The sequence below is a fragment of the Clarias gariepinus genome, chromosome 12 (genome assembly GCF_024256425.1).
Source record: "Clarias gariepinus isolate MV-2021 ecotype Netherlands chromosome 12, CGAR_prim_01v2, whole genome shotgun sequence".
Taxonomy (NCBI): Eukaryota; Metazoa; Chordata; class Actinopteri; order Siluriformes; family Clariidae; genus Clarias; species Clarias gariepinus.
The window spans coordinates 21,760,666-21,771,716 of NC_071111.1; the positions used below are offsets into that span (position 1 = coordinate 21,760,666).

At 35.2% G+C, this 11,051-nt stretch overlaps 1 protein-coding gene across 3 annotated transcripts in view; it reads left to right on the forward strand.

Annotated features, from left to right (window-relative positions):
- The window catches only part of shisal1a (shisa like 1a), a 36,610-nt gene extending 25,796 nt beyond the window's left edge, over positions 1-10,814 (forward strand). For 2 of the 3 annotated variants that reach the window (XM_053508879.1, XM_053508877.1), the window contains exon 4: positions 2,379-2,694. In XM_053508879.1, the coding sequence (XP_053364854.1) occupies positions 2,379-2,694 (316 nt within the window). Of the gene's footprint in view, positions 1-2,378; positions 2,695-9,346 lie in introns of those variants that run through there. The other variant, XM_053508878.1, reaches the window with a different exon arrangement.
- Positions 10,815-11,051: the final 237 nt, after the last annotated feature.

Sequence of the window (11,051 nt, forward strand, 5' to 3'; positions counted from 1 at the left end):
CTATTTTAAAATTTAACAGTACATTTTTATTTACATTTGCAGCATTTGGCAGACGACCTTATCCAGAGTGACTTACATAAGTGCTTTTAAGTCTCCATCAATAAAATTATCCCTACCCTGGTTCACAAGGTTATTGACTCGAAGTACCATCAGTCAAACACTTTTGGGAATTTAATGGGGGGGTTATAGTGGATAGTACCATTGTGTATGGCTATCATACACAATGTCCTAAATCATTGGTGTGCATGATACAAAAGTCTTGCACTGTTTACATTTTTACAAGATTGAGACCTAAAATGGCAATTATGTTCAATCTTCACAAATGGAAGGGGGACCAAACTTCGTTATTCGTCATAATGACTCATCGGTTAAGACACTGGACTACTAAACGTAAGATCCCAGGTTCAAACCCCAGCACACCCAAGTTGCCACTGTTGGGCCCTTGAGCAAGGCCCTTAACCCTCAATTACTCATGTAAAAAAAGAACAAAAAACATGTGATAAAGTGTAAGTTGTAAAGCGTTAACCCTCAATTGCTTATGTAAAAAAAAAGAAATAAAAAAAGGAATAAAGTGTAAGTTGCTCTGGATAAGGGTGTCTGCTAAATGCTATAAACTGAATAAACTGAGCATTATACATAAATTGTCCGTACCATATTTTTTTTTTCTTTCAGATTCATCCAATATTTAGTAAAAGTACCTTTTTATGTTTTTGGTAGCAGTCGTTCTTCTTTAAAATAAATAAATATGAAAAAAATGTGAAATTTGGCGGGGGGAGCTCCAATTTCTGCAAATTCTACACTGAATAAATATAGGCTCATTGTAACAGTGAAATTAATATTATTTCACCAGTGAAAGACTAATAAAAATGGAATAAATGAGCTGTCATTCTACAAGATGATTCAATGATTTGCATACTGTAGAGAGTATTAGCACAATTTTAATAGAATAATCATGTTCTGTATGTACGCATTATTTTATGACATGACTGTATTCGTCAACATCTGTTTGAGCCATGAGCAATCACATGTACTCCTTCCTGAAAATGAGATAAAAGACCTGTTCATTAAGCAAACATGTAATTCTGTCATGGCATTAAACAGGTGTAGAAATGTCATTTCACACTTCAGGCTTCAAGCCTCCAGGGCCTCCACAGTCACTGAACAGTGTGTGTGTGTACCCAAGCCAAGTGTATTACTCTGTGGAGCTTTCTTTGATGCTAAAGGATATGACCTCTATTTTAATTACATCACTTTGGAAATAAATTAGATTGTTGTTTTTCATTTTTGCAAGTACAGGTCTGTTTTCTGCCTAGATGAATTAAACTCTCTCCTGTTCTCTTTAGGGATTCACTGCCCATTCTGAAATAATTCATTATATTCCCTGAAAGCTATTTGAAACATCATTTATCGTTCTGTTTATTATCTTCTTTCAAATAAATGTTATAAATAAATATCTACCTCATATTATTATTATTAGTAGTAGTAGTAGTAGTAGGGCAGCACGTATGGTTGTGTAGTGTTCAGCCACTCTCGATTCCCGTCTCTGTGTGCATAAAGTTTGCATGTTCTCCTTATGCTTGGGCTCCGGGTACTCTGGTTTCCTCCCACAGCCCAAAGACATGCAGGTTAAGCTAATTGGCCTTCTAAAATTGCCCATAGTTTGTGAATGAGTGTATGCCCTGTGATGGATTGGTACCCTGTCCAGGGTGTACCCCGCCTCATGCCCTAAGGTGTGTGCCCTGTGATGCGTTGGCACACAATCAAGGGTGTACCCCGTCTTGTGGGTCTCCTGGAATAGGCTCCAGCTGTACACAGGATAACATCCTCTATAGATAATGAGTAAGTGATAGTAGTAGTAATAGAAGTAGTTTGTTGTAGTGTGTTTTTAATTATTGCCATCAAAGCTTTTTTGATCAGAAAATACATAAAGAGTATGTACACTGTTATACTGACAAGATGGCTAAGCATCTTGACTACCTTTTTGATTCACTCTGACCACTGACATGTTCATTGACATAAATATGTATGTTTGAGAGATAGACTTACTATTTTGAGCACGGCACAGGCTTTTGCAGGTAATCCATTGTGTCGGGTTGTTTGTACTGTATGAATGTATAAATGCACTTACAGTTTTTTTTACAGATGTTAAGGACGATTCAAGAAATGCAAAGTACTGTAACTGAGAAAAAGGATATTCGAGTTATGCTTATCTTTTTGAGTCTTTGCCAAACCTCTTTGCTCCTCTGACTCTAAGCTTACTTGTTTTTAGAGAAAAGCATTTCATCCTACTGTATATATGTAAATAAAAAATGCATTAATTTACCTAAATAATAATGCTCCTGCTTTCTACTTGTCCTGTTCTCTACTCATTGTTGCAGTAATTACACCGCTCTGATCGGCGTGTGGGTTTACGGTTTCTTCGTCATGGTTCTGCTGGCTTTGGACTTCTTATACTATTCAGCCATGAACTATGAGGTGTGTCGTGTCTATCTGGAGAAGTGGGGATTGGGCGGTCGATGGCTGAAACATGCCAGGAACCAGTGGCACAGTGTCGCCGTAGCGCAGGAGGGAGAGCCGAGCTCAGGGACGAGTCTGAGTCACGGCCCTCACCAACAACATCATCCCAGACAGAGTTTAAGAGAAGAGGTGGAGAGTCCTACCCCCTTGACCTTCCAGACCTCCACAGCATGGTGAGTCTGCAGAATTCACATCGACCCAAGGAAGTGGTGCAAATGTTCATGTTCATAGTATATGTTTATATGAAATAATATGAATTAGAACATCATCCTATAGATTGGCACCCTGCCCAGGGTTTACCCTGCCTCATGCCCTAAGTCTCCTAGGATGGGCTCCCACAATGCAACCTTGAATACAGGATAAAGCATTATAGACGATGAGAGAGTAAGAACATCATCCTTAAAATGCTAATTTTTCTATAGAGATCTATCCATTTTAACAATAAGTTATAATTTTTTTTCTTAATAGTATCCAGTTTATTGTTTTTTAAACCTGCAAGGTATTGGATTAGGTTTGCGTAGGCTAGGTGGTAGCAAGATAGCATAACTCCCTTGGCAGCTACTTAAGATTTCAGTTTGTTCCACTTCTTTCTGCTCGAGTTCACTTTTAGCATTGTTCACTTTTTGCCTTTTTTAAAAATAAGTAGTTACAAAACAGAACAGTAGTGAGTTCAGGGCAAATCAAACCAGCACAGTTTAAGTTTGACATTGTGGAAAAACAGTTTGTGTGAAATTTGTATTTTATTGTTCTGATAGTCCATACAATACAATACAGTGTAATTTGTTCTAGTTGATGGAATTACTGAGCTAATTCTAATTAACTCACTCATTTTACTATACAGTCCTGTCTTCTTGAATAGCCGTGGTTAAATGAACAATATTTCTTTAATCCAATTGAAATAATTTTGATTACTGATTTCAGTGTAATTGTTTACATGGATGCTGATTCAAGATATGATGTGGATTTCCATCCATCTACTGTATCTAGGAACCTCTGTTGGCCAACAGGGACTATGGAGGCCAATGGTTATTACCATTGTATTTATTCCCACTTTATCATTGTGTTAGGACCTCCAGTCAACATTCACACACTACGGAAAATTTGGGAATGCCAATTAGACTAATTTGCATTCTTTGCCCAGACCCCATGCATGAGACCCCAAGGCAGGAAAGCTAATCACTAAGCTACCGTACCATGCCGCCATTATATGGGTTTACCTGCATAAATTGAATCAAAATCTAACTTTTTTGACATGTACAGTACAAAGTGGTTATGTTCATTGTAAAGCATATAATCAAAAAGAAGAAGATTTTTCCAACTTTGAGATAAATAAATTCATTTAGTAGAAGAAGAGGACCCAATGCCTGGAAACGATATTGGTGTTTTTATTCCCTCATCTTTGAACTTAAGCCACAGTCTTAGAAAAAAACTTACTGCTACTGCAATTTATAAACAGGAAAATCATGCAAGAGGACCATTATAGCTCATGATGAATATTAAACGTATTATTGCCCCCTTTCTCTGCCAAAAACCAGAAGCCGGTGAATGAAAGTCCATCCAAACCAAAGACTGTTAGGGGAGAGTTGTTATTACTGACAAAATGGAAAATTTTCTATTGACACAATGATCGCTCATGGAATGATGCATGTTAATGGAGAGGTACAGTATAAGGCCCCTGAGGAGATGACTGTAAGAGCTCCAGTGGCTTTTATGTCAATTGCAATCAGACTGTACATGTCAGAAATAATATTTTATTATTTAATCAAGCGTTTACATGGCTATTATTTTTTCATTAAACGGATTACCAAAAGTTCCAATCTGTTCAGTTTGTAGTGTTTACATGATGCATTTGTATTCTAATTGGTATATTATTCACATTATTTGTGAAATATTAAGGTCCATGTAAACCACTTATTCACTCATCGTTTATAACGCTTATCCTTATACAGAGCCGCGGAAGGCCTTGAGCATATCCCAGGAGACTTAGGGTGCCATTCCGTTGCAGGGCACACACACATACACACACTCATTTACACACTATGGGCAATTTGGGAACGGCAATTAGCCTAACCTCCATGTCTTTGGACTGTGGGAGGAAACTGGAGTACCGGAAAGAAACACAAGCACAGGGAGAACATGCAAACTCCAAGCACACAGACAAGGGAATCGAACCTCTGTACATTGGGGAACCTAAACACATTTTATTCTAGTACTGCCAGTAAGCCATATGTTGCTGTTTGTCAGCCGACCTCCTACATGTCGATCAGTGAAAAAAAAGACCACCACACGACCCACTAACCAAATGTTATTTAAGTTCTGTATCATTCTCAGAACAGCAGTGACACCTATGCCTGGAGAATTTGCCAAGGCATTCTTGTCTGTTGTTGGAAGATAAAAGGTGTTACCATCTGGGACTCAGTCTGTGAACGAAACGTCTATTATTCTGTGCCATATGTTTCATATGTCTGATTTCACAAAGAACATTAATGATGTAAAATATAGATTATTCTGAAGGTAAATTTTAAATGTTTTAATCACAGTGCATATTTGCATTTAGCCTGCAATCAGGTAATTTTATTGATGTTTTAAAATCCAGCTATAATTACTATTGAACATGGGAGTTCATAAACAATAAACCATATAATAGAAACTTTGTAACCTGAAATCCTGTCACATGGCCACTGATTTATTCTATAGTCATTCTGCAGCGAAATGCTTTGCATTCTAATGCTAGAGGAAAACTAAAAAACTGTCCACAGAACGTAATTTACTTCCAAAAATGGCAATAAACCACTTGCTCCTCATTCCGAAAGGGTCTGAAAAGTGATCTGAGGCAGGCGGGTGGAATCTAGCGTGAGATGTAATGATGTGTTTTGGCCTTTGAAGAGAGAGGGGGAAAAAAGTGCTCACAGTGTGGAAAGAGATAGATACACTTCTGAGCTACATTTGTCAGGCTCTTTAAGAAGAAATGTGGAGCCAGTAATATGAGGCTAATATTACAGACTTATACAGTAAAGATCAAGAGAATATTACCATGCAACATTGAGTCTTAAATATTCTTGTTGATGATGATTGCACATGGTACAATTGTTATGACTTGAAACTCGGTCCAAACTACATGTATTAGACTATGGTAGAAATCTATATAATATATATAAAATGTACAGGTATAATGTATACAGTATATTTCTACAAATACTGTGAGAACAATATTAAGAACCAGTGCTGAAAATACATCACCTCTGGTCTGCTGAGATTAAATCAGCTAGGCGAGACTGAGAGAGTCTCCAAAGATGGACATTAGTGTGTAAATCCTTGTATTAGATAACATAGGATTTATCTGATTTGAAATAACCCTCTCAGTAATGGAGCATTACTGCTGAGACCTGCTTTTCAGGACAGTTTTTTTCCAAACCTGAGGCGGTTTGTTCAGAGAGATCGGTATGTGTGGTCAAGTGTGAAACCTGTTTTAAAATTTGAGTGTATTCCAAAAAAAAAAAAAAAAATTTAATTCTAGTCCACCTGAAATCAGTGATCTGTTGTTTACTTTAACTGAACACAGATGTGGTCAGAAAGCTGTCTGTGTCCAGGACTGGGTGGGGAAAGTGTAATGTTATGTATATTTAAGAAGCACTTTTTTTCCATACATAAAATATAAGGTTACATGGTTTTCATGTAGACAAAAGAAGTAAATAGGTATCATGTCATTGCTGCAATGTCTGTAGCACGTTCTCCTTAGGTTAAGTTTCCTGTACAAAATACATATCTTCTTACATGATTAAGTTATATCGTATGTCATGTCTTGCGGGATATAACATGCAAATATTAAGTCACATTTTATAGGAATCCCATACTATATATATATATTGTGGAATTATATATATAATATATAAAATTGTATGGGATTCCCATATTATCAATATATTACATATAGCAATACATTTAGTTAATTGGTCTTGATTTGATTGTTAATACCTCCATCTTCACCATCTAACAATTGTAAGAGTTCATTAATAGTCTAGTCTCATGCTGACTCATTGAGTTAATTTAAAATTAAGTTATTTAACCAATACAGACTGATATTTTGGCTTTTCAGCATTAATTGTGTCTAGCTTGCGGATTTCTCTGAGGAGGTAGAACTCCCACATCACCAAAGCTGGCTGACCCTCGTTCCACATCAGTATTGCTTAAAAGCTCTTTGCAATGCATTATAAATGAGGGCTGAATCATGTTTTAAACTAGGCCATAGAAGTACAGAAGGATGAAAATGTCACCAAGTATAAAGCCAGGAGAATTGGACCATGTGCATGAGAGGTCAAAGACCAGTCTGCTACACTGGGTTAGACATTTATCATCCTTATAAACAGGAATATTTAAGATTTGATAAGGCATGATAATACTCTCTGGCTCCTAGCTGTAAGCTCAATTGCTCATGCCTTCAGAGCCCTGTGGGACTGTGGGGCTTCTTCAAAAAGATGAACAGAAATGTTTATATAAAACTATCATGCACACATATTGATTTACGGCTAGATTAGAATAAATATTAGATACAAGAATTACAAATTTTACACTCAAATAACTGGAGAAAATTGTTTTAAAAACATTCTCACTATAATATAGTAAAACAATACTATTAATAGCTAAGACAAAATTATAGGCACAATAAATGTAATATAATGTAAATGTGATCCATCATATCTAGTCACACAGGTTAGTTGTGTGCTATAGCCAACAGCAGTAGCTGAAATGTTTAAAATGTTAAATTCTGTCCAAACTTGGTTGATTTTAATCTTAAACATTGTTTTATGAGGCATTGTCATTTAAATATTCTAGACAGTAGGAGTTTAACCTTTTTTCGGAGGCCTTGCCTTGTAAACAAACTCACACTAATTAATAATAATAGTAATTAAAGAAGAACAATGTCAAAAATCAGTGTTATGGCCCTTTTGCTGCAATATACAGTAGGTAAAATTTGTGACATTTTGTAAGAAAATTACCTTCTTTATTGGGTCAGAAAACTGGTCTTTTACATAATATGCTGCTTTCTTTTCCGACCCACAGATTTTTTATTTTATTTATTTATTTATTTATTTATTTTGCTGGGATGCTAATACTTGAAAATCTGTTTTTTTTTTTTTGTAAAGTCATCAAATAAACATGTATAACAAAGTTTCTACAAAAAAACAAAGGTGCCCAAGACTTTTGTCCAGTACTGTATGTTTTGTGTAATTGTGTGTGTGTTTGTATGTATGAGACAAGCATTGAAGTTAATATGGAAAACAACTTAATGCAACTCATGCTATGTTAATTGCTATCCAGATGTGAATATAGAATTTAATCCTGGCTAAAGATTATTAAGCAGCCTTACACATCATAGAAAGTCATATTTACTTAGTAGAGTGTTCATTAATTAAATTACTGGATTTGTAATTTAGAATACTTTTAAAATATAATTCTGTATTTAAAAAAAACTAATCTAAACATACAAAAAAAAAAACAATAAAGCTTTAGTACACCTTAAAATATTAAAATGAATTTAACATTTTAAATAATAACACTTTTTTAAAAAGATATCTATAATAGTGTCCTAGATCTCATATCATAGAAAATCAGGTATAATTGCAAGGAACTATGAGAATTAAATCTACAGAACATTATAAAGGCATTTAGTGTAACATTTAGTGTTGAGTTTAACATCAAGATAATACTAAAAACATGGTAGATATCTTGATTATTCTAACTTTTGCAGTTAGAGTCAGTCAAAAACAAACAAAACAAAACACAAAATTCACACTTTCCTTTTACATTTACAATATATATATATATATATATATATATATATATATATATATATATATATATATATATATATATATATATATATATATATATATACTGTATATTATAGTATTGTTTTTATTATAAATAATTCAATTACAGACTATTATATGTAAATAATGTGTCAACTTAACAGAGCTCTGTGCTAATAAACTAATTAACTAACATTGATGTTTCCCAAAGATGTGTCACTGTTGCAATAGCAAAGTCACTGTAGTGATGTCATATAAGCACTTACAGTATACAATATCTGTAGTACTCTAGTCTAGTACTGTCGATGGGCAAATCAGATTCAACTTCAGGTCTGATCTTTTGCCAGGGACAGTTTTTTTCTTTGTGATAAACATGTTTCTTGTAGTAGTGTCACATAGTAACATCCCATTGGGCAGACAACCCCGATCCAGATCTGACTCAGATCCACTTCACCTCTGGCAGATCCGCATAGCATCCACCACAGATCTGGATTGGAGTCTTCTGCTACCTTGGATGGAAGCAATTAGAATGTGATTAGATATTAATAGGTTTAAATAAGGAACAAGAAACAGCAATAACACCTGTGTGAACAGCTCTGTGTGTTAATTAGATTTATTTTTAACCTCAAACAGTAAAACTTTATGGTTTTTTTTTTACCTTCTGGATCTAACTGATTCACTTAATGCTTACAGAGTGAGTCAATTTCTTCATTTTATTAGTCAGATCAAATCAAAATCAAATTAAAATTTCGTTGCAATATATAACACGCTTTAAAACAACACCTTAACAAAGTATGCTTTACACTAAAAAACATGATAACAGTACTAAAACAATAATAAGAGTGATCTAAACCTGGCTGTTGTTTTGGTCTGTTCATCTGTCAGTCAAATGTACAGTACTGTATACCATATACTGTAGTAAATTTCTGTCTTATTTTTATGACTACACATTAAATTTATGCTAAATCTGTAATGAAAACAGAAATTACAAAATGTGCTTTTGTTTTTTCTCCATTTAGATACTTGAAGCTTGACGAATTAGGATGTACTTTGAGCAGCCGAAGCCAAGGAGAAGTAGCTACAGAAAGTTCACAAACTTTTCACCGGGTGACTTGCTCTGGATTTATATTGTGATGTGGATTTTTTTTTTTTTTTTTGTTCAGTAAGGGAAACCTACTTAACCTAGTCGTCGGACCACCTGATCCCTATCTGCGCTACAGGAGAAGTGCTACGTACCTCCAACCCTTCAGCTGCTAAGCATCCTGTTGTAAATCGCTGCCCGGGTTAAAGGGATATGTATGTTCTCTTATGATACTCACAACAAAAGGTGACATGGATGTCGAGACTGCAGTAAACACAAGACTAACTCTAGATACTGAATGTTCCTTTATACTTTTTTTTTATTATTATTATTTATTCAACGATTGTACTGGTTCCTGCAGTGTTTTTGACATTCAAGGAATTTGGCTAGAAATGTGAAATCCGAGACTTAACCAGACAAAACCAAAAAGAAGCATTTTAAGATTCTTTGAGATGGGTTTGAAAACTATCGTACCACAGTTCGTATCCACACATCAACATCACTCCTTGACAACGCTTCGTGTACTCTTGCAATACAGCGAAGTACTTCTGAACTACTGAAGTTGAGAATGTCAGATAAAGCAATATGTCGCGCTAGAAAAATCACGAAGACCTACAGTGGATGTCATGTGTCTGATTGTTTCTAATGAATTACTTGATTATGTGGATATATTGCCTCAGAGCTTTTTTTTTTGTCGTTCTTTAGGCTAGCTTTAGGGTGCATTTACATTGTCGCGAAATGAGACCGTTGCTCTTAAAAGTTAATCTAGGGTCTTCTTCTGCGCTTTATTATTATTTTTATAACACATATCCATAGACGTGAGTACAGAATGAAGATCAGAAGTACTAAGAGAAGTGATTAGGAATACCTCTTGCCTCTCATTAACGCTAAGCTTTTAACCCGACATGACATGAAACAAACTCTTGCTTTAGCAGCAATGTGAATGCACCGTCGCTAGAAATCCTGCCGGTAGCTTTATTTCCCATGTGGAAAACATGCACTGACTTGAGGTGAGTTAATAGGAATAGTCAATGAGTAGTTAGTCGACTTGCAATAAAGCACAGTATTGTGTTGCATTACGTTGTGATAGAAAGAGCCTGTTTTGTGATATCGTTATCGGTGTTTTAGGTGACTCTAAAATATCCTCCTAACAGCCGGGAACATACTCAGTGGAACAGTAATGGATACTGTTGATGGTGGTAAGTTGCCTTACAGTAAAAACTACCGTACACCTAGCACCAATTGCGTTGTAGTGGCACGTGTGCTTCACTCCAGGTGTCGTGACTCAGTGCACCTGTTCTTAATGTGGGTTTTTACGACCGTATAAAGTGTTTGGATTCAGTTTTGTCGTTATTGCACTTGTTAACTTTTTACTGTCACGAGCTGAAACGAAATAAAGATCTATCTTTTGCAGTGTGTTCAACATCTGTGTTATCTTTTTTTTTTAAACATAATGGAAAACTAAGTGTTAATTGAAAAGAAATAGTTATTTTAAAATATGATTGTACTCTAGCTTTGCTTAGAATGGTAATTTAATCAAGATAAATAAAACAGGCCAATTATTACTGACTTTGGATTTGTGCTTATCATGTTTTGCCTGAATCTCTCAGAAACCAAGCTGTTCTAGTCATATCAACCTCAAA